Here is a 23,733-nt window from a genome sequence, read left to right as displayed (position 1 = left end):
TTAATGTCTTCGTCTATTGGTACATTTAATTCTAGTGATCCTCCCAATGTCTGTTCCTCTTGCCAATTGGAAAAATCCTCTCGTTTTCCTTTGACTCGTGTCGAAACTATTAGTACGCATCCTTTGAAATTAATTTATTCAGATATTTGGGGCCCGGCGCAATTACTTTCTGCGTTTGGCTATAAATATTTTGTGTTGTTTGTGGATGATTACACTCGTTATATATGGTATTATCCCATGCGTGCAAAAAATCTGATTTGTATGCTATATTTGATAAGTTTCGGTCACTCGTTGAACGTTCTTTTTCTCGCAAGATTATTTCCTTTCAATCTGATTTAGGGGGACAATATAAAAAGCTTGGTTCCACTCTTGCTTCGCTGGGTATTCGCCACAGGCAACCCTGTGCGTATACTCACGAGCAAAATGGTTGAGTAGAACGCAGGCATCGTCATGTTGTTGAGACATGGCTGTCTTTAATGGCTCAAGCATTTGTCCCGTCTCATTTTTGGGACTATGCTTTTGAAACTGCTGTGTATCTAATTAATAAAATGCCTACTCATGTTTTGTCTGATGAGTCCCCTCACTTCCGTTTACATCGATCTCCCCCGTCCTACTCTTACTTGCGAGTGTTTGGCTGTTTATGCTTTCCTGTCCTACATCCTTATAATCACAATAAACTCCAGTTTCGTTCATCTCCCTGTGTCTTTTTAGGCTATCATCTGTCTTATCGTGGCTATCGTTGTCTGGACACTAACACTAACAAGGTTTTTATCTGTCGCCACGTGCGACTCGATGAAACTGTGTTTCCCTTTGTTTCTCCTATTGCCTCGCAGGTTGCTACACCACGTCTCGAACCGTGGGCTACTGCACCAATTGTGACGGGCCAAGGAAGTGATGTCTCGACCACGGTTACTGATGGCGCTCGGCAGGTTCACGAGCCCGTGGCGACTTCTGGCGGTGATGCCGGTCATGGTCACGAGCAGTCCGCATCGAGTGAGCGGACTGTCTCGGACCAGCAGGTTGAGCAACACGGCAGGCCGCGCGGACGTCCTCGACATGCTACTCCACCTCCTCGGGCACATAGCATGAACACTCGCAGCTCCGGCCCGCATCAACATGTTGCCTTAACCACTATTTCCACTATATTGCCTGAGCCTACCTGTTACTCTCAGGCAGTCAAGTTTCCTGAGTGGCGTGATGCAATGGACGCGGAGTTCAATGCCATGGTCCATAATCATACGTGGCGTCTCGTTCCATCTCAACCAAGTATGAATGTTGTTGGTTGCAAGTGGGTTCTCAACCAAGTATGAATGTTGTTGGTTGCAAGTAGGTTTTCAGAACCAAACGGAAGGCCGATGGTTCAATAGACCGTCATAAAGCAAGGTTAGTAGCCAAGGTTTTAATCAGGTTGCTGGAGAGGACTTTTTTGAGACCTTTAGTCCTGTGGTTAAGCCCACTACGGTTCGTCTTCTCTTATCTTTAGCTGTATCTCGTGGGTGGTATATTCGCCAGTTGGATATTCACAACGCCTTTTTAAATGGCAAGCTAGCTGAAACTGTTTACATGCGACAACCACCTGGTTATGAGGATAAGTCGTTACCTAATCATGTATGTTTGCTTAAAAAATCTCTATACGGTCTCAAACAGGCTCCACGTGCATGGTTCACAAGATTACATGATTTTCTTGTCTCTGTGGGCTTCTCGCCTTCTAAGACGGATGTGTTTCTTTTTATCTATTCTCGTGACAATATTCGTCTTTATTTCTTGGTGTATGTGACATTTTAATTATGGGTTCTGACTCAGATCGTGTTACTGCTCTTATTGATAAATTAGCACTTGAATTTAAGGTTCGTGATATGGGTGTGCCTTCTTTCTTCTTGGGAATAGAAACTGTCCCGTTATCTGGCAGTATGCTTTTATCCCAACAACGGTACATGAAGGATATTCTCAAACGTATTGGCATGGTGGACTACAAGCCAGTAATCACGCCTGTCTCTTCTGCTAAAATCACAAACGACGTGGTCGTTCCCTATGCCGATCCAACACAGTACAGGAGTCTTGTTGGTGCTCTCCAGTATCTTACGGTAACTCGTCCGAATCTATCTTATGCTGTTAATCTATTGTGTCAACATATGCATGCTCCCACTACTACAGACTGGGCCTCTCTAAAGAGAGTCCTGCGGTATGTCAAAGGCACCCTGAATCTTGACCTGCGTATTTCTCGGTCTACATCTATGGATATTCACGCATATTCTGACTCAGATTGGGCTGACGATCCGAATGACCGCAAATCTACTAGTGGCTTTGATGTGTTCTTGGGCAGTAATCTTATATCTTGGGTTTGTCGGAAGCAACAGACTGTGGCACGTTCTTCGACTGAAGCAGAATACAAGGGACTCGCTGATGTATCTGCAGAAGTTACATGACTCGTTTCTCTGTTACATGAAATTGGCATCCCGTCTGCGTCTCCTCCTCGACTATGGTGTGATAATTTGGGAGCTACTTATTTATGTGTCAATCCAGTGTTTCATGCTCGCACGAAGCACATTGAGATTGACTATCATTTTGTTCGCGAAAAAGTAGCCAAAAAGGAGTTAGAAGTGCACTTTATTTCAACCAAGGATCAACTAGCGGATATTTTCACAAAGTCTCTGTCGTCTCTTCGTTTTAACTCTCTCCGTGACAAGCTCAATGTTTGGCTAGTCAACCTTGTGCTTGAGGGGGAGTATTAGGACTATATTATTCATATTAGACAAGGACTATATTATTCGTGTTAGACTAGGATTCTATCTAGCATCTCTATATATTCGCTCCATGTACTCTCAGACACTATTATGGAATACAACACAATTATATTCTCATCGTAATTAACAGAGTCAATAGTACTCAACAAAAAAAAAAAAAGTTAAGGAGTAAAATATGGGGACAATTTCGTAACTATTGTAAAATTTAAGCATGCACTGAGCAATGTTTCAAAATGTATCCGATGATATGTTAAAGTATAACCGGTACAAATATCTTGAGTGTATAGTTAGATATTATCATTTTGAGCCATTTACATGGTCAAACCTGACCACGTGTGACTATTGTAACCGACACATAGCCTCCAATTCTTGGGAGCGATTTTTTTTTTTTTGAAATTATATATATATATATATATATATATATATATATATATATATATATATATATATATATATATATATATATATATAATATAATATATACACATACATACATACTTGATAATTATATTTCTAGAACCCGTATATGATTTTAAGTAATTATTATTATATTTTAATTTTTACAATAAAGACGAAAATATTTGAAAAAATAGAAAAATAAAAAATAAAACATAAAAACGTTAACTCGAGTTCCATTTTGTGTAAACTAGTTTAATTGTTATTTTATAATATAAAAACAAAATGGTCATTGATGGGGATATTTGGCATGGGCTAAAGACTTAATGGGCTGACGTGGTTGGGCCGTGAATAGATCGGAGGGAAAGCAGCCAAGGGTGGGGGACGCGGCCGGAAAGGTGGCCGGAGGATGCCGCCAGCTGGCGATGGCGCGCTCATCGTGCCGAGTGCGCGGGCCGGGCGCCCCCTCGCTCGGGGGCGGCAGTGTGCACCTGTCGGCGCCCTCACGCGGGTGCGGTGCGCTAGTCCGCGAGCCCGAGCGAGGCGGTCGCGTGCGAGCGGCATGCGACGTACGTGCTACGTGCGGGCGTTGAGGAACGCGAGAGTAGCGAGCGCAGCGGTAATTACGTGGGACACGTGGACGACGGGGAATGAGGGGGGTACAATATAAATCGGGGCCCCGGTTTCTTAACAAGCGGCAACTCAGACATGACAAGTACTACGATTCAGTGGTCTGGATCTCATACTCTCAACCCTTTCACCTGGGTTTGATTCTTGTTAGTAGCGCAGTTAGCTATAGCCCACCCCGTGGGTCTTATCATTTGTACTTGGCCGCCATTCTAGGCCTATACCTCGGTAATAAACCTATTGCTTTCCTACCCCCGTTCTATATTTATATACCTGGTCCCAATAAAACCATCAATCATCATCGTTGTTATTATTATTAAAAAATTAAAAAATATTTTGCAATGAGTAAGTTATGAATAATATGTAATAGAGCCAGTAACATTCAAAAAAAGTTATGAATAATAAATAGTTAACAGAATATTTCATTCCTAAAGTTTATACATAAATGGAAAAGTAAAAAATGAAATATGAGAATTTTGGAAATGTCTTATCATTGTACAAAGAATAAATCAAAATTTACAAGTTATCAATTCACATTATTAAACCAACATAATTTTTATTCTTGTTATTATAACCTTACCAATATATTTAGTAGATATGAATATAAAATAAAATAAAAATGCAATAAAAAATTTTTGTCAAATACAATTCAAAATGTAACTTAAAAGTGACATTTTTCGTGTATATTTTTTGAAAGCCAACCAATAAATGATTGTATTAATGAAGCAAAGCTGCAATAGTGTCAGGTGGGATTAAGTCCCATGTCCGATCCTAACCTGTTCCTGAGTAAAGACTAACGAAGCTAAAGCATGTGCATGTAAATTAAACTGCCTAGAAACATAACTTAACGAACAATAAGTAAACGAAGTCATCAGCGACCTACAATGGTCGACTGCAAGTCCAGCATATGACATAATAGTTGTTGTCTCCTGGCGTAAAGCATTCCGTAGTTGCAAACAATCTGTGAGTAGATCCACCTCAACCGTATTCCTTCTGATGAGCCATGATAGAGCCTCCTTACAAGCCATGGCCTCCGCCATAAAAGGTGAGAAACAAGTTGGTAGAATTCTGTTTCGCGCCGCTATGAACGATCCATCTGGCGAGAGTAAAACCGCTCCATAGTACGCCTCCCTCGTAGCATGACGGAAGCTTGCATCGACAAAACACCTTGGCCTGGCGTGATGGGCGTGCTCCGGTCCGTGCGGTGCTGGCAACGCGGGGTGATGGTTGGCGTGGCAGTATGACCCTATTGCCGCGGATGTTCTCCTCCACAGGCTGGTGGGACGAGGCAGGGATTTCTCCCACACGGCTGAGTTGCGACTCTGCCACAAATGATAAAGAACCGCCACCATAGTACCACTCTGTTCTTCTGTCAAAATTGTAAGCGCGGCTGTTAGCCAGGCATGAAAAGAATCGGTAATAATATTTGTGATAGGTAGGCCTGTAATATTCCAAACTAATCTAGAATAATCACAAGTAATAAGTGCATGCATAACATCTTCATCCATTTCACCACACTTCTGGCATATAGGATCAATATCCACCCTTTTAATAATTAAATTAGCAGTGGTAGGGAGGATATCACAAATTGCTCTCCACAGGAAAATCCTCCACTTTGGTGGCACCTTCATTTTCCATATACTAGTCCACTTATCAAATACTCCTGGCATATGTTCATAATCACCCATAATACTCCTGTAGGCATTCTTCACAGAATAAATTCCATTTGGGTCCCCAAGCTAATACCACGAGTCATCATAACCAGGGCTTACAGGGATCTTGAGTATACGATTGACATCCTCAGGAATAAATAAATCAGACAATATATAGGGATCCCACATATTAGTCTGCTCATCAATTAAGCCTGCCACTTTCGCATGTCTCAACTCCTCAGGCATATCAGTTTGAATGAGAGGGCTAGGATCATTTGGCAACCACGGGTATCCCCAAATTAATGTTGTTTGACCATCCCCAATCCGTCTACGTACTCCTGCAACAACATATCATGAGCAGCCATAATACTCCTCCAAGCATAACTTGGACTACTGCCTACTTTAGCATCAATAAAAGAGGTAGCAGGATAATATCGGGCTTTATAAATTGATGCAACCAGGGAGGTGGGTTTCGTAAGAAAGCGCCATGCAAAAATTAAAACCATATACGTGTATATTTAGATACAAAGTTATTTCCAAAAATTTTGATGTCAATTTCTTCTAAAATTTTATTTTCAATTGCAATTAAAACCATATACGGGTTCTAGAAATATAGTTATCAAGTATAAAAATAATTAATTATATATATATAAAATTTAAAAAAATTGAGCTCCCAAAAATTAGAGGATATGTGACGTTACCCTAATCACACATGGCAAGGTCTGGCCATGTAAATGGCTCAAAATGAAAATATCTAGCAATGCAATCAAGATATGTGTACCGATTATACTTTAACATATCCGCGGATGCATTTTGAAACATTGCTCAGTGCATGCTCAAATGTAACAATAGTTATGAAATTGTCACTATATTTTACTCCTTGAACAAATAGTCAACACTGCCCCCGGCCACTAGGGCTCGAACCTATGACCTTCCATAAGAGAAAGCATTTCATGCCACTTACTTATAATCATTGATTATCACAATTTGACATATGAGATTATTTAATTTTTTTTTAAATTTTTTTTACAATAAACATTATTCTCATAAACACATGTGTGCACGAATATGAGGAAGAAAAGGAAAAGTGTATTGGTACACTCTATATTTCATATTCCATCTTCTCTCTTCTTTGGGGTTTGGTTGCCACTCAGAACACTACAATATCTTATCTCTTTTATTTTCTAAAATTTTAACTATCACTCGATATATAATCAACTATTACAAGCTTATGAGTTATTCCCTTTGTCCCATTTTATCTGTCCTACTTACTATTCATTAGTCAAACAAACTATTTCTTCTTTGTTTATTTTCTTAAGTATTTTTTACTTATTTTTAAATTTGATTTTTTGTTTTTAATAGTACTTTTAACATACTTTCTAAATATATAAATTTTATATACTAATACTAAACTTAATATTATGAAAAATTGAATTAAAAATAACTTCAATCAAGCCTCGTTAACCGAATTAGACACACAAAATAGGACAGAAGGAGTATAATAATAATCCACTGGACATTATATTATCATTTTCTTTAAACAAAACATCTCTCCGCACAAAAGAAGTAGATTTTGAAGAAAAACCTAAAAGTTAATAAGTATCCTTAATAGGATTCACAAGAAATAAAGAGCAAAAGGAACTTCCAAAACTTCCAAGACTTCTTTGACTTCACTTGAAGTATAACTAACAATGTTTGTTAGAGTTTTAGTTATCACCCTTACAATCTTTTTGTTTATAACAATAGTCCAAATAAATGTGAAGTTTGAACATTATATCATGACTTTCTTTCGATAAAGCATCTCAGCTCAACATAAATGAAATACAATTTGAAAAAAAAAAACACATATACCTAATAGATTCTCAAAGAGAAAAATAATCTTATACCAAAGGGTTAGAATGTTATTTGTATGTCAATCAACAATTTCATATATTGCATGTATAAATGTATAATTGAGTTTTGATGTAGGTTAAATTTTATTATCTTTATTGTGAATAGACTTGATATATCATTTATTAATTATCTTTTCTTAAATAAAATAAAATATTGTATGTACTTACAATAGAATTGTATATATGACTCAACATATACGCGGGGGACTAATTCTTATGACAAGTGGATACTAATTCATCAATATTTTTCTTTCTTATCTTCAAGTTTTTTACTATCCTAAAAAGCATGAAGTCATTACCCTTAACAGTTAGCAGATATCAGTTGCACTATTCAATCTCTCTTATTTTTTCTACTAAAAAAAATTTAAAAATGATGCAATTGGAGTTTCCAACAGCTTCCATCAATCTCATCCAGCTCCCAAGTCCCAAAGGCAAATTGAGTAATTAAACTTATGTGAGCTGCTTTTCTCTGGAAAAAAAAAAAGAAAAAAAAAAAGCTTACGTGAGTTGCTAACTAAGTGATTATTCCTCAAAGAACTTACTGTCGTGAACACGGTTCGGTTTTAGTTCCGAATCGGTAGTTCACGGTTCCAATAAATTACAAATCGAAATCGGCGGTTCAAGTTAAAACCGTCGGTTTGAACCGGTATTTTTAATTTTTAATTTTTTAATTTATTTTTAAAGTTCTATTTTCTTAATATTCATGTTCATGACACATTCTGAAATGACACCACTCCTTTTAATGTTCATCGTCTGATGTTGTTCTAGAAAGATGTGCACCAATGATGATACTAATCATACTATCAAAAGGAAAGAACGATTGAGAAAAATGAGAAAGTAAAATAGATGAATTGTGAGCTAGAACTACCGAAGTTTAGAGTTCATGAACCAAATATTTTTATTAGATTGATAAGAGGTCCTGGGTTGTGTACTTGTGTTTGGACACATGACTCGTGTGTTAGAAATAATATAATATATATGTTTTTTTTAGTATATATTAATATATAATATCTTTTTTTTTTGGTAACGGTTTTCCCTAATTGCAACTGGAACAGGAATTGTATGGTCGGTTTCGACTTGATTTGGTCTAACATTTAGATTTGTATATATGACTCAACATATACGATTATACGTAGGGATGCTAATTCTTATGACAAGTGGATGTCGGTTCATCATTATTTCTTCTTTCTTATCTTCAAATTTTTGACTATCCTAAAAAGTATGAAGTCATTACCTTTAACAGTTAACCGATATCATTAGCGCTATTCAATTTACTCCTATTTTTTGTATTAATTTTTTTTTTTTTTAAAATGATGCAATTCGAGTTTCCAACTGGCTTCCATCAATCTCATATTCTCATCCACCTCCCAAGTCCCAAAGGCAAATTGAGTAATTAAGCTTGTGTGAGCGGCTAACTAAGTGGTTATCCCCTCAAAGAACTTTTAGAAAATTAGAATCTTCTCATCTCCACTTTTCACATCGCAGTCCAATAAAACATTTGAAAAGATGTAAATTACAATAATTCAATATCTTAATAGACATTATTAAATGTGTGAAGACATGATAATGTTATTGAGCATAAAGAATTTGTCTACTTTAGACGTAATTATCACATCATCCTTGACAAATTTTAAATCTTATCTCTTCTCTCAAATACTGCTTACTTTGAGCTAAGCCTGTGAGACAAAATTAGTCTTCTTAAATCTTAATAATCACATAATTAAGAAGTGAGGCATAATATTACGTCTTCTCTTTACCTTCCCCGGCGCCCAGTCAAAGGTCAACCTTTCCTGCCATCACTTTCTTCACTATCGTCATTTGCAATTTGCCGTCCGCTTCAAATCCAGAGCTCTCTGTCTTCCCTTTTCATACTCTCTCGCCTTTTCGCTCTGCTTCTCCATTCTCTTCCCTTCCATCACTGACGCCGCCGCCATGTACGAATCCCCCGCCGCGTCCGGCGAGGATGTCAGGAAGCCGACGGCTGTCAGGGCGATGGAGGCTCTCGGCTGCGGCTTCGATTTCGCCAGTGATTTCCGCTTGAAGTTCGTCAAGAAGTCTCCCGCCGGAAGCAGATTGGTAATTCTCGACGAGAGGAACCGCCGTGACCTTGTCTTGCCGGGCGGTGGTGTCACCATTCCTGATGTTTCCGAAAATATCCGCTGTGATAAGGGGGACCACATTCGCTTCAAATCTGATGTTCTCGAATTTAATCAGGTATACACTTTTCACACTATGCATATGCTGTTTTGTTCTTTCTGTTTTCTTATATTATTATCAGTTTTTAAACTGATGAACAATTATCACCTTAATGGAGTAGCTTCGGATTTTATTGCGCAACTTTATGTATACAATATTCAATAGATTGATACAATTTAAGTTCAAGGCTTGCCGATGGTTTTTTTGTATTTTTGATCTGGTGAATGTGAAATTTTACATAAATTTCGTTACCTTTATTGGTCATAGCATGTACTATGTTCTGAAGATCCAACCCGGTAGCAAAATGAGTTTCAGATTTAGTTAATTTGTTAGTTTGTAACGAATGCTTGATTTGTGTTTCTACTTTTATAAAGAATATTTTTGTGCTTTTTTACTTTTTAGTTTAGACAGGAATATAATTAGAAAGAAATAGCCAAGGCTGTTGTCATTGAAGCAGAAACTGAGATAATTACATATTTGCACAATCATACAAATATACAATAATCTGCATTTTATATAATATCTATACACATAAACACATTTATATTCACTAGTCATATGAGTGAACAACTGAACACACAATCTTTTAGCATGAATTTAATAGTAAAAGAAGAAATGCTTCGTGTTAAATTCAATTCACACAATTAAGGTTCTAATGAAAAGATTGTGTTTAGATTGCTTTCATACTTATGGCATTTAATGATCCTATTCTCAGCAAATCCAAAAGGAATAGTAAAATGAAAAGAAAAAGCAAATTTAATGCTCACAAGGATGCAATCACACAATGGAACATAGAGTGATTAGATTCTTAGACTTCCTTATTTATTAGCATATATTAATTTTCATTGTAGAAAAATAGAAAACGATGTCACTGAATTCAATTCACTTGTTTAAATGGTTTCAATAAAATGAAACTCCGGTGTTTAGATTGGTTTAGTATTTATGGCATTTAATGTTTTGATTCGTGGCAAATCAAAAAAGAAAAAAATGAAATGAGAAGAGAAAGGAACTTCCAATGCTTACAAGGGTGCAATCACATGACAACACATGGACTAACACATTTCATTTGTTGGCTATGTATCAATGTATCAACATCTACTTCTAAATGTGCATGACATGCATGCATATAATTGGAAACTTGTGAGGGTCGTACAACAACTTAAGTTATCTCTGTTGTCTTTGGTTTTTGGTTAGTTTTTTCACCTTTTTCTTTGGTTTTTCTCCAATTGTATTATGGTAAACTCAATGCAGTGTCATCTTTGTTTACAGATGTCAGAAGTGCTTAATCAGAAATCATCAGTACAGGGAAAAGTTCCATCTGGATATCTTAATGCCATATTTGATTTAAGTGGATCATGGCTGAATGATGCTTCTGATGCCAAATATCTTGCCTTTGATGGTTATTTTGTGTCATTATATTATTTGCACCTGACTGCATCTCCACTACTTCTTCAAGACCAAGTGAAAAAGGATGTTCCACCACATTGGGATCCAGCATCTTTATCCAGGTAGATTCTGCACATTATCTGTTATCTTAAATTCCTTATCCAAAAATAAAATTTTTAAAAATTGTTCTCCCTCCTTCCCCTTTTTATTGGCCACATTTACTTTTTTGGGATGCAAAAAAAAAAAAAAAAAAAAAAAAAAAAGGAAAAAAAAAAAGTACCACTATCAATTTTGAATAAATATTCAATGCATGATTTTAAGATGCCCCTGTAAAATGAATCAATATTGAATGCATCAAATGCAAAAGTAGGAGTATTAAGAGGAATATTATGTATTTATGTGTTTTAATGATTAGGCTGGCTTTGCTTAAATTTTCTGTTCAGTCAAAGGGCCAATAAAATATGGGACTGATGTAGTAGTTCTAAATTGACTGCTTTTCTTGTCATGTGACATGTATGGTAGTATTTGCCAAGAACAACAGAATATGCCGATATAATTTTAAAAATCAGATGCATATGCATTAATTAAATGTGCACGGCATTGCTTTTACCTTGGTAGTTATGTTCACATTTGCTAATTAAATTACTGTATGCAGATTTATCCAGACTTATGGGACACACATTATTGTGGGGATGGGCATTGGAGGCCAGGATTTACTGTGTGTAAAACAAAGACCATCTTCAACTATTCCCCCTGCTGAACTCAAAGGATATTTGGATGACCTTGGTGACTGCCTATTTTCTGATGGAACAAGTCCTCTACCAGAGAGGAACAGAAGAGATGGTAAAAAAAAGGTAGTTATATTTGTATTGAGTTGCTTTTTTGTAGTCATTTAATGTGTACTGAAGCACATTTTTTTTTTAAGTATATGCATTTTAATCAATGTTCTAACCCTTTAGGTACCTGAGGTATTTAGCCGCATGTTGCAGTCACATACAATGCAGTTCACTAGCATCACTGAAACATCAACCAAAGATGTAAGATACCTGTGACCTTATATTAGTAAAAATTGTGATGGGATTCTTATGAAATAATCTGAATCAGGGTCTCACAATTATATGGTCAAAAAGAGGAGGAGATGTGTTTGCTCAAAGCCATTTGAAATGGCTCCAAACCTTGACTGCTAACTCGGAAGGAATTCTCTTCAAGCTTGTGCCGATTACTTCTCTGCTTGCTGGGATTCCAGGGAGTGGCTACCTCAGTCATGCAATAAACTTGTATCTTCGGTGTAAGTCTTTCTCCTAGGAATTTATACAACAGAGTCTAGCTCTGACTGTACTAGATACGTTGTTGGTAATTTTTCCAATTCTATTCCTGCTGCTTGATATTGCTTAACTATTAAATAAGTGTGCTAGGTAAGGTTGACTCCTTTGTCTCTTAAATTATGACAATCTACTGACTTAAAAGCACAGGCTGCCCTATTGTATTATAGAATAAACAGGGTGTTTACTTCTTCCCATTTTTGGGGGGAATTTGAGAGACAAGGGAAATAATTCATTTCACAAAGTTATAATTTGATATACTCTTCATGTTCTTTACCAGTAATAACCTACACAATACAATGGAGCAAAGTTAATTGGCACTCTCTTACTTTGTTGTGGCAAACTCAATCTAGCCTTTTTATGGGGCAAATTTATTTTGCCAGAATTTTCTGCATTTTGGCTGGCCAATGCTTTAGCATACTCACTTACCCTTTAAAAATGAGGAAGGAAAGAAATAAAACAGTTTTGGCTCATTCTCATGGCTCAGTTTTGGCTATTTGTTTTTTACTGATTAAATCCTTTTTTTTTTGGTCAGACAAGCCTGCCCTGGAGGATTTACAGTACTTTCTCGAGTTCCAAGTTCCTACACAGTGGGCACCATTGTTTTGTGAGCTGCCACTGAGGCATCAAAGAAGAAAGGCCTCCTGCCCTTCATTGCAATTCAGTCTCTTTGGTCCAATGATTGAAGTGAGCCCTACCCAGGTAATTGATGCAATGCTCTATTGCTCTATGCACTGAAAGAAGTTGGTGATTACTGTTCCGTCTTGTAACTTTCAAGAACTAGCAATTGCATGTTCTTCAGAAGGCATAAGTTGGAACTTTTATGGCTCTATCTATTGTCTATTGCATTTTACTTATGAGGCTTATTTCTTGATTGTATTGTACTCGGGATATACATTTCGCAAGGCTTGCATTTTCTCTAGTTCAAAGTTATTACATTATATTGCAACTATTGCACAATTTTGAAGTGAGGTTTTGTCATCATTGATGATTTCTTGCTGTCTTTCTGTCTATATTTGATGCTACATTTGTATTGATTTTGACTGACATGACACGTCATTATGAAATTTTCTAGGTTTCAAGTGCTCAAAAACCAGTTATTGGCATGCGCCTATATTTGGAAGGGAAGAAGTGCAACCGACTAGCAATACATGTGCAGCATCTTTCAAGTGTACCTAATATTATGACATCTAACTCAGCTAACCTGAGCACAACACTGCCATGCCAATGGCGAGGGTCTGATGACTATGAATCCAGTGACCAATTCTTAGAGCCAGTCAGATGGAAGGGTTATGCAAATGTGTGCTCGTCAGTAGTTAAGCATGATCCAAGGTGGATACAGGGCGACTCCGGTGGTGTCTTTGTGGTGACTGGTGCACAGCTTATCAGCAAGGGTAAGTGGCCTAAGAGGCTTCTTCATCTTCGTCTGCTTTACACCCACCTACCAAACTGCAGCATTCGCAAGACAGAGTGGGCAGCTGCACCCGAGGCTTGTCACAAGACAAATTTCCTAACGAATCTGAGCACAACATTCACATTCACCCAGCGAACAGCCACAGATGTTCCTAAGCAGCAGCTTCCCACTACTCTTAATTCAGGTGTGTATCCCGATGGCCCCCCTGTGCCTGTTCATTCTACAAAGATGCTTAAATATGTTGATACAGCTGAGGTCACACGCGGGCCATATGATGCTCCTGGGCATTGGTTGGTAACTGCTGCGAAGTTGGTTATTGAGGGTGGAAAAATTGGTTTGCATGTAAAGTTTGCATTATTAGATTATACACATGGATGATAGGATTTTACATGTACATTGAACAGATAGTCTAGGCTATTTCTTTGTTCCCCCCTCCCCCTCCCCCTCCCCCTCTATCCCCATGCTGTTCCTTTTTTTTTTTTTTTTTTTTTTTTTTTTTCAGTGAGCTTTAAGTGTTCTGTGTTCATGGCGGAACACACCTCATAGTGGCTCACACCAAAAGAGGAAATCAGAGTCGTAGTTTGTACATAAGTGACTGAAACTGGTGGCCGAATTTTGTTTGAAGTTCATATTAGATATATAAATATATTTATGTGTGCTGTGTTGTGACAGTATCTTATTGGTTGAGTTTGTGTTGTGACCCTTGAAAGGAATTTTTTGGATATTTATATTATTTGAAGAGCATGAAGATCATCCTTGTTATATCCTAACATACCTATTACGAAATCATAATAAACCAAGATCATGATATTCCATTGTTCACCTTAAACCACTTCCAAATATCTTTTAATGTATAAACATTAGCCTGGTTTGTACCCCTTTTGAGGCAGAAGGTATAGCATACTGACTTGGCCATAAATCAACAAGTTTTTCCCTCTGATCTTCATTCTTCAACACTTGCAGCATGGCGAGACACAAAAGACTCAACAAGCGGGTTTACAAGATGGGGTGCCTCATCCTACATGAGCAGAAACCATTGTATCCATCAACAGATAGAGTAAGTTGGGGGATAACCCCAGCGAAGACGACTAAGGATACAAACTTGTAACCACAAGGTCACAAGTTGGAATCCCAGCCCTCATGGTTTGCCGGTCAACTATGGCAACCTAGGCTGATTTACTTTCTTGTGTCTTTTGCCGGCTCGGGTCACAAAGTGTGCACACCCACGGGTTAGTGGCTGCGGGTTTCCCTCGTCACCCCAAAAAATAGAGTAACTTGTGTGTGTCTGTGCACAAGAGAGAGAGAGAGAGAGATAGGGAAGACCTGAGGACAGTGGCCAACGTTGGGGAGGACAATGAAATCTTCAACTGTGTTAAATTTGCCATATGCCCTTCCAAGCTCTAGGGGCTCCCATGGATCCTTGTCACCCCAAGCCACTAAAACAGGGCACTGTAAGAAGTAGTAGTAAGGTCAATACAGGAGCATGCATATCTCTCTTTTGGATAAATAAACAGACCAACATGTGTGGTATGGAAAGTGAAACTACGAGGGAACCAAATTAATATTAACCTTCACTCGGGGCAGTAGTTCTTCGGGAAGAGGCCCTCCGGAGTAGCAAATAAACTCAAGAAAAACATCTACAGCACCAGGTTCAAGTCCTGGACGAAGAATAGCTTCTACTAATTCATCTGTCACCTGGGACGTGTCATGGTAGCACTGCAATACAATTCATTGCCAACTTAATAATGCCCCTACCAAATCATAATCAAGTGTGTTTCGGTGCATACAACTGATTATAATGAAGAGGAAAACGGAAATGGGTTTTCACTATAGCTTTAAATAACCTCAAACTCGACTACTAAATGCTAGCGTTGAAGGTTTTTTATATTTTAACAGCCAAAACAAATAAATGTCCAACAGTCTCATAATTGCCAACCTGACAAAGAATGCTCCTCACTGATTTGGGCGTGGCAACAGCTTTAAAGAACAACTTTCCAATTTCTGTATTCCTGAGAGAAAGCATATGGTAAGATTCAAGGAAAAAGAAATGCCTTGCTCACTTCATATTCAACAAACAATATATATAGGCCATTGTTCAAGTAAGTCCACCCCTTCCCATGAGTCTGTGTGGACAGATCAGATCCACTAAAAGCTAGAGATCAATGGTCTAGATCTTCCCAACTGTGCAACTGTGTAATTGCACAAGAGCCGATATATATATATATATATATATATATATATATATATATATAATCAGGTGAGAACTAACCTTAACTTGCGAACTTGTGAAGGATTGCACTGTACTTACTACATGATTGCACCGCACCCAGATGCGATTGCACCGCAAGGTCCTTCAGGCATGTTTGGGAGCCGTAGCAATGCAATCATGTAGTAGTTACAGTACAATCCTTCACAAGTTCACAGTTCGTAGGTTAAGGTTAGTTTTCACCTGAGAAATCTATATCTATATACATATTAAAAAGCTACAGAAAAATGTTTTACAGGGAAAATCATTCCAGAATTGTGCACTTAGAACTTCAATGGAAATCAAATGTAGATTTTATATATATATATATATATATATATATATATATATATATATATATATATATATATATATATATATATATATATATATATATATATATATATATAAAGCCTAAAATGTCCTTCTACAATGCTTAACTACAATGAATGAATCTATCATGTGTAAAGCAATGCTTAAATGAAAGCACCTAAAGCATATTATTGAAATCTAACATAACAACCTACTAAAGTCAAAGCGCCTTGAGAAGGTAATAGCATATTTACATCTTTGTTTATTATCGTGTTCGGTCTTAGTTTCATGAGGATTTTGGCTATATTTAATCTATTCATTCACCTTCACGGCTTCACCGCACTTAAGCCGCCAACGATGAAAAAGAGGTGTAAAGTGAAATAAAAATTACCTCAGCAAGTTCTGAAATGATCTAATGAAAGGCCTTCCATACCAAGGTTGCTTCGTTATATGCAGCATGCGAAGAGAGATATTTAAAAGAACAATGCCCTTACAGAACCGAGGCTCCATGATTGCAGCCTGAAGACCAACTACTCCTATATAAAAACCATAGGTCCATAGCAAATATCATATTAGATATACAACAAGCGTTTTTTGACAAGTATAAGTTGTATACAAAAAAAAATGTTAAAAGTTAAAAGTTACACAACTAATGAATACCAAGGGAGGATACGATACCTCCAATGGAATTGCAGATAAAGAAGGCTTTGTCTCTCACAACATCATTGCAAAAGTCATTGAGCTGGCTAGCCCATGTCTCAAAGGTGTAGAATGGATCTACAAGTTCCCGAGGGTTTGGCTTGTCTGAGTAACCATAACCAATAAGATCAATCGAGAACACCCGGTGTGATTGTGCTAGAACTGGAATGTTTTTCCTCCAATGGTCACTGATTAATACATGATAACAAGTCAAGAAGATAGTACGGTGACAAGATAATTAGATAATATATTTCATTTACAAGGTTTTAGGAAAGAAACAAATAAACACAGGAAAAACTCTCCAGAAGCAATGAAGTAAATTTATTATCCTTTGCCTTTACATACAGATCTTCAAAAAGGAAGCAAATACTTTAATTTTACCAATGACATAAAGGAAGTTAAAAGCCAACTATCATAGCAAATATTAGAATCCAATAGATTAAGAAACTATATGAATAAATTTTTTGAAAAAGATTGCATTAACGGAGAAAGAAATGGAAACACTTTGCCAGTAAATTAGTTCTGCAATTAATACCTATATCAAATAGTGGACTAGAAGCAATGTTGACCTGTTTGCTCCAAAACCATGAATTAAAACGAGTGCAGGACCAGTGTTCCCAGAATATTGATAGTAGATCGAGTAACCTCTCCACTGCCACTTACTGCAAAACAGTGTAGATATGCTTTAAATTGCTGATAATCAGACAATGATAGAAATATTCAGGATTTCAGGAAGCATAGCAAAGCAAGGAACTATTTAGCGTTCTCTACAAAGATCTTGATCCTAATCTATATTGTTGAAATGATGATTTGCAAAGGAATTCCATTAGCCTTTCTTTGAGCTTGTTAAAGTAAGGAGGTCATATGCAACAAGCTCTAATGTTTCTCACCATTTCTTCCTCTCTGATTTTCATTCTTTGATTCTTCTTCTTCTTCCTCTCTTCTCTTGTTTTTCATTCTCATTTTTTTTTTTCTAAATCTTCTTTATAGCTCTCTGTCTTTACATCATAGGTTTCTTCTCTTGATTATTTACTACTTTTCCCCGTCTCTCTTCCTTATATAGTTTTTCATTAGCCAGTTTGTCAACATAATCTCAACCATTAAAAAAAAAAGATCATGATCAAAATTAAAATAACAATTTGCAACTATAAGAACCAAGAATCTATGAAAATGGCACACCCATTTATATATAGTGCAAGATTAAAAACTGAGGATGACAAAAATGTGCTCTTCAATCAACATCATAATCAGCAAAAAGATTTGAGCTTTTTTACCATATAATTTGTGCTGAAATAAGAGTAGCAAAAATTAGGAATGAGTGAAGCAAGAAATTTTTTTACCTGGTTTTGACCTCAATCTGGGGCGCATTGGTTTTTGAGGCATCATCTACGGAAGGGCCCTGTTTGAGTGAACTGAATAATACACTAAAATTTGACCCATTTGGCTTGGGGAACTTGTTATGGTGTGAAGTTCCAAGGGAAATGAAGAACTGTCTGGGGAAATTTTGATGAGTTCTTGCGGGGAAAGAGATTGAAGTTGGAAGGATTTTCTTGGTTTGTTTGGGAGAAGATGATGAAAAAGAGACCGGGAAATCCAATGTGGACGATGAAGCTAACGTTGAGGTTCCACTTGTGCTCGTCATAGCCACACCCACCATGCACAGATTCAGATTGAGATTTCCAGAGCCACAAGACAACTCTGAAATGTTGTGTTCATAATTAATATATATAGGGGTGGGGTGGGGGACAGGGGGAGTCATAATTTTGAGGTTTGTATGGAGCCACCTAAGAGCGGCCAAGTCCCCAAAAATTTCTATTTAAAAAGTAAGTTTTTAAATCAAGTAATCAACCTCTTTTGGTTCATGTGATTACATATTATGACCAAAACCTATTACTATTACCATTTTTTTTTTTAATACTATTAACTTTATTATAATGTATTATCTATTCATAACTACTTTCTCAACCTATTACCATTACCAAATATTTGATCTCATCTCAATTCCGATTCAACTAAACACACCCTATGTTATGTAGTGTGATAACATTTTTGTAATTAATACATTCAATGGTCCTTCGAGTATTAGCCATATACCAGCTGTGGTCATCCGACTTTTAAACGACCACGAAACGTCCTCCGAGTTTTTAAAAATAAGAGTAAATACCCAAAATGGTCCCTCGACTATAGCTAAATTCACAAATTGGTCCTCGACTTTCAATTTCAACCAATTAAGTCCTTAACTTTGTAATTTTGACACGATTTGGTCCTCCATCTATTTGACCGTTTGTTGACCGCGATCTTTGAGGATATATATGTAGTTTCACGTGCAAAGCTCAAGAGAACGCTCTTGGAGGTGACATCGTTGTTTCAGAGGGGGAAGTGCTTCTCCGCTTGCTGCTTGGGGATCACGAGCCGGTTCAGCTTAGAGAACGCTCTTAGAGGTGACAACGCCGTTTCGGAGGGGGGAAGTGCTTCTCCGCTTGTTGCTTGGGGATCTCAAGCCGGTTCAGCTTGCCTACATCGCTTGGAGTCACGGCTTTCTCGAAGAGCCACTCTAGGGACTTCGGCGATCTATCTATCAAAAGCTATAATCTCTCCGGCATGGGGTGCAACGCGGGCAGTGGATTCAAATGTAATAGTGCGGTCTAGAAATGCAACCGGAACCTAAAAAACCGACGATGGACCATGAAATTACATATATATATCCTAAAAAAGCGCAGTCAACAAACGGTCAAACAGACAAAGGACCAAATTGTGTTAAAATTGCAAAGTTAAGGACTTAATTGGTTGAAATTAAAAGTCGAGGACCAATTTGTGAATTTAGCTATAGTCGAGGGACCATTTTGGGTATTTACTCTAAAAATAACCACCCGTAATCCTCCCGTTATGTTTGATGTCAAATGGCCGTTAAGTGTGAGGGCAAACCTATCATTTCTCCTATATCTCCTTCGTAACCTTCTTCTTCATTCCTCATGCCCTCAGATTTTCCCTCCCTCTTGGCCGACATTGAAGACAAGAAGCAACAGCGGCGGTGGTGGTTTGGTCTTGCGGCGTAGCAGCGTTACGACTCTCGGACCTTCGTTTCTCTTCAGCTCTCTTCCAACTCGCACAGCAGGGCTGAGCAGTCTCCGGTGACATTCCCTATTTCAGTGAAGCAATGTAGGCCGGCGAGCTCTTCTGGTGTGGGTTTCCTCTTCTGGTAAAGGGTACCGGTGTGAGGCAGTGGTGCATGGTGCTGCAAGGCTTCGGTGACGACGGGACGTGTAGCGGTCTTCCGGCAGCACTGGCGACCCTGTTTCTGGCCTCCCTTCTCTCGCCATCGGCAATTTCGATGAGAGTCCGATGAAGCAGCGACGATATCTGTTTTCACCGGCGAAACAGAGCAGCAACGACGTTGGTCTCTAACTCTAGCAACGGCGGTTGTGAGCTTGGTCGACGGCAAGATATTCTCCGACGAAGCGGTTCCTACCAACGACCTTATCTCCTCCAGCAAGCAGTAGCAGCGACTTGTTTCCTTTCGCAGTGGCTTGCTACAACCAGCGAAAATTAATAGAAGCAGTGGTGGAGGGCGATCTATTAGCAACCATCCCATCAGGGCCGGTCCAAACATTTTATAGGCCTGGGGCGAAATTTTAAAAAAGGGCCCCTATATAAAAAAATTTAAATTTAAATTTAATAATACTAAAACAATTAGAATATCAAATAACAAGAAATAAGATTAGAGAATTTTCAACAATTTTTTAAATACAAAAATAATCATGACAAAATTTTTTTACGTGATTTACTCGATGCAAAATCATCGATAATTGCATCAAGATTAATATTTTCTAACATATCTTTCTCAATACACAAAATCGCCAAACCATTCAATCTTTCTTGTGACATTGAAGATCTCAAGTAGGTTTTCAATAACTTCAATTTTGAAAAACTTCTCTCCGCTGATGCTACAGTCATGGGTATTGTCAATAATATTCGATAAGCAATAGAAACCATTGGGTAACAATCCGCAACTTTGACAAACTCAAGAATCTCAATCGCTGACATCAATGTGTTTGACAAAGTCATCTGTAACACTTTTAATTCAGAGAAAAGATCATCAAAATCAACATCAGACATATTATTATGAGAAAAAGTAATTGCAAAATTATTGCAACATTCTCTTAGTTTATTATTATCCAATGACTTCAATATTTTTGAATTATATAAAAATCCAAAAGTATTTTCAAATATCTTTAGTTGTTCAAATCTATTATTCAATGAAGTAATTGCCACATCCACAACAGTTAAAAAATAATTGACTCTAAAAGACTCCTCAGGTGATTGAATTTCCTCTTCATTATCATTTTCATCAAATTGCTTTTTCCTAATAATACGTCGTCCAATTGGAAATGTAGGCTCTATGTCCATATCACATGCAATGTTTTTGGCAATATTCATACTAGTAGCAAACCCTTCATTTCTATATTTCTCAAAAAAATTCATTACACCTTCTAATTGGGTCATTGTAGTTTCAATGCACATAGATTTTGATTGCAACTTTTTGCTTACCATATTAATAGCAAATAAAATATCATACCAAATAACAATTCCAAGTAAAAATTCAAAACTTTGGAGTACATTAACCAAGCTATCAGCTTCACTTTTTGATTGGTCATCATCACAAATTTTAGATAATTCTAACAAAGCTAACCTTATTTGGGGAGCTTGAAATCTAATAGCTTTGGCACTTTTTATTCTACTCTCCCATCGAGTATTTGATAAATATTTCACAGTCAAGTTTGGAACATTATCAAGTAAAATTTTCCACCTTTTTGTTGAACTTGAAAATAAAACATATATACGTTGCATAGCACCAAAAAATGAAACTGCTTTAATACAAGAATGTGTCATATCACTAACAGTAAGATTAAGACTATGACAAGCACATGACATATACAATGCTCTCGGATTTATTCCAAGTAATCGTTTTTGAACACCTTGGTGTTTTCCTTTCATATTCGAACCATTATCGTAACCTTGACCTCTCACATCATCAATTTTAAGACCTAAAGCTTTAATTGCATCTAACAATTCATTAAAAAATCCTAAACCAGATGTATCGTCCACTTTCAAAAACTCTAAAAAGTATTCTTCTATTTTTATTTTATTACTAGACATATTAACACACCGTACTACTAAACTCATTTGTTCTTGATGTCTCACATCAGGGGTACAATCAAGAATTATAGAAAAATATTTAACCTCTTTAATAATATTTATGATGGAACTTTTAACACTTTGGGCCAAAATAGAAATTAACTCATTTTGAATTTTATGACCAAGATAATGATGATGAATTTCATGGTTGTTAATACGTCTAATATGATGTTGCATTATTAAATCAAATTCTGCAATCATCTCAATCAATCCCAAAAAATTACCATTATTATCACAATAAATTTTTTCATTGGATCCTCGAAAAGCCAAATTATGTTTTGCAAGACATTTTATAGCAGAAACTATGCGTAGTAAAACTTGTCTCCAATGTTCTTTTTCTTTTGAAATTTCATATTGTAAATTTTTATCAATAGTTTGATTATTATTCAATCTTATTTTTAATTCATTCCAATTTGTCATATTAGTCATATGTTCAATACTATTCTCATCTTGTTTGAGTCTCTCACTAAGATGCTTCCAATCTCTAAATCCATCATTCGCTAAAGGACTTGTATTGTTATTAGATTTGAACAACTTACAACAAAAACAATATACTTTATCCACATGTTTTGAGTAAACTAACCATTTTCGATCACTAGTTTCTCCATTACTCAACTTCCTAGTATAATGAGCATATGAAAAATGCCTAGAGTTATTATCCAAAGAGTGAATTCCATTTTTGGTCCTACTGTTATAGGGGTCTTTCCAATTTTAGTCCACCATAATTTTTTTTGCCACATTGCATCCACTATTATTAAACGAGTTCCACTTTTAGTCCTCCGTTAGTTTTGCTGTGTGTTGACTGTCAAATTCAGGGGCATTTTTGTCTTTCCATGGTATGTTCTTCACCTTTAAGCTTTTCCACGATGAACTTGGTAGCACCAACCTCAACATCTTCGCCTGCGTTGGTGTTTTGTAATCCTACGCCCTACAAATCCTCTAGCACACAAGAAATATTGCGAATGAAATTTGGATTTAAGATTTGGACCTCTTGAAAAACTACCAGCAGTGATTGAATAGGCAAAAAAAATTTCAAATCTTGAATTAAATCTTGCTACAATTTATAGCAGTGGTTGAATCTGCAGGTAAAATTGTAAAAGAAATTAGAATAATTCTGACCTTGTTTGCTCTTTTTTCATTAACTATTACTCTGTAATTTGTATAAAATGCGCAGCAGATCGTGAAAAGCCTTCACACCTCCGCAAACGTCAACAGTGATGACATGCTTCTCATCTTCTTCAGCTTCGACAATCGCCTCTCCAACCTATCCAATTTCATGGCTTCTTACTCCTTCGTCAGCCAAAGCTGCCGCCGGAGACGACGATTCCATTCTCTTCTGTCACTTCGAGGAGGATGGATCCGTTCGAAGTTTCCCCAATCCTTTCCCACTGTACAACGACACTCCGGTGAATCGTTTTCTGTTGCCTAATGTTGCGTATGCCGGAAAGTTGCGATCGATTGTTCCGGCGCGACGGTCATGATCCAGGGAGCGACATTAGCGACAGAATACCTAATTGGGTCGTTATTCCTGGCGGAACATGAAACGAAAATTCCTCTCTCCATAGCGGAAAACGCTCCGATGTGATTGTGTCACTGTAGTAGGGAACGGAGCTGCCGCCGAGAGACATGGAGAGCACGTCGACACCATCGAG

General features: G+C 37.2%; 3 protein-coding genes across 5 annotated transcripts; 1 reads left to right on the top strand and 2 right to left on the bottom strand.

Moving 5' to 3' along the window:
- Positions 1-4,519: 4,519 nt before the first annotated feature.
- LOC109175154 lies at positions 4,520-9,245 on the bottom strand. The gene is made up of 2 exons (XM_019324407.1): positions 9,141-9,245; positions 4,520-5,506 (listed from the first exon to the last, which is right to left on the bottom strand). Exons 1-2 carry the CDS (start codon positions 9,243-9,245, stop codon positions 4,520-4,522), a joined length of 1,092 nt encoding a protein of 363 aa, XP_019179952.1.
- On the top strand, positions 9,052-14,316 carry LOC109175199 (MACPF domain-containing protein At4g24290-like). Its single transcript, XM_019324454.1, has 7 exons — positions 9,052-9,525; positions 10,777-11,015; positions 11,549-11,747; positions 11,853-11,930; positions 11,998-12,181; positions 12,751-12,917; positions 13,291-14,316. The coding sequence occupies exons 1-7, from the start codon at positions 9,244-9,246 to the stop codon at positions 14,005-14,007; spliced, it is 1,866 nt and encodes a 621-aa protein (XP_019179999.1). The 5' UTR covers positions 9,052-9,243; the 3' UTR covers positions 14,008-14,316.
- A 16-nt stretch (positions 14,317-14,332) lies between these two features.
- LOC109175200 (uncharacterized hydrolase YugF) lies at positions 14,333-18,569 on the bottom strand. 3 transcript variants are annotated; one of them, XM_019324456.1, is made up of 9 exons: positions 18,226-18,569; positions 17,455-17,547; positions 16,865-17,073; positions 16,578-16,722; positions 15,566-15,638; positions 15,199-15,345; positions 14,953-15,078; positions 14,530-14,647; positions 14,333-14,494 (listed from the first exon to the last, which is right to left on the bottom strand). In XM_019324456.1, the coding sequence occupies exons 1-8, from the start codon at positions 18,540-18,542 to the stop codon at positions 14,573-14,575; spliced, it is 1,185 nt and encodes a 394-aa protein (XP_019180001.1). In that variant the 5' UTR covers positions 18,543-18,569; the 3' UTR covers positions 14,333-14,494; positions 14,530-14,572. The 3 variants fall into 3 exon arrangements, with proteins under 3 accessions (XP_019180001.1, XP_019180002.1, XP_019180000.1); XM_019324457.1 differs by having other exon boundaries at positions 14,333-14,514; positions 14,570-14,647; XM_019324455.1 differs by having other exon boundaries at positions 14,333-14,647.
- Between the last annotated feature and the right edge of the window lie 5,164 nt (positions 18,570-23,733).

The sequence above is a fragment of the Ipomoea nil genome, unplaced genomic scaffold, assembly GCF_001879475.1.
Source record: "Ipomoea nil cultivar Tokyo-kokei standard unplaced genomic scaffold, Asagao_1.1 scaffold0684, whole genome shotgun sequence".
Lineage (NCBI taxonomy): Eukaryota > Viridiplantae > Streptophyta > Magnoliopsida > Solanales > Convolvulaceae > Ipomoea > Ipomoea nil.
This window is presented reverse-complemented; position numbering and strand designations above follow the sequence as displayed.

Coding starts and splice junctions, on each gene's coding strand:
- LOC109175199 (XM_019324454.1), top strand. CDS start 9,244: ATGTACGAATCCCCCGCCGCGTCCGGCGAGGATGTCAGGAAGCCGACG. Junction 11,016..11,548: donor GATCCAGCATCTTTATCCAG/GTAGATTCTGCA, acceptor TACTGTATGCAG/ATTTATCCAGACTTATGGGA. Junction 11,748..11,852: donor GAAGAGATGGTAAAAAAAAG/GTAGTTATATTT, acceptor CTAACCCTTTAG/GTACCTGAGGTATTTAGCCG.
- LOC109175154 (XM_019324407.1), bottom strand. CDS start 9,245: ATGGCGGCGGCGTCAGTGATGGAAGGGAAGAGAATGGAGAAGCAGAGC. Junction 5,507..9,140: donor CTCTGGATTTGAAGCGGACG/GCAAATTGCAAA, acceptor TCGTGGTATTAG/CTTGGGGACCCAAATGGAAT.
- LOC109175200 (XM_019324455.1), bottom strand. CDS start 18,542: ATGGTGGGTGTGGCTATGACGAGCACAAGTGGAACCTCAACGTTAGCT. Junction 15,079..15,198: donor AACTACTGCCCCGAGTGAAG/GTTAATATTAAT, acceptor TACTTCTTACAG/TGCCCTGTTTTAGTGGCTTG. Junction 14,648..14,952: donor ACGTTGGCCACTGTCCTCAG/GTCTTCCCTATC, acceptor CTGCTCATGTAG/GATGAGGCACCCCATCTTGT.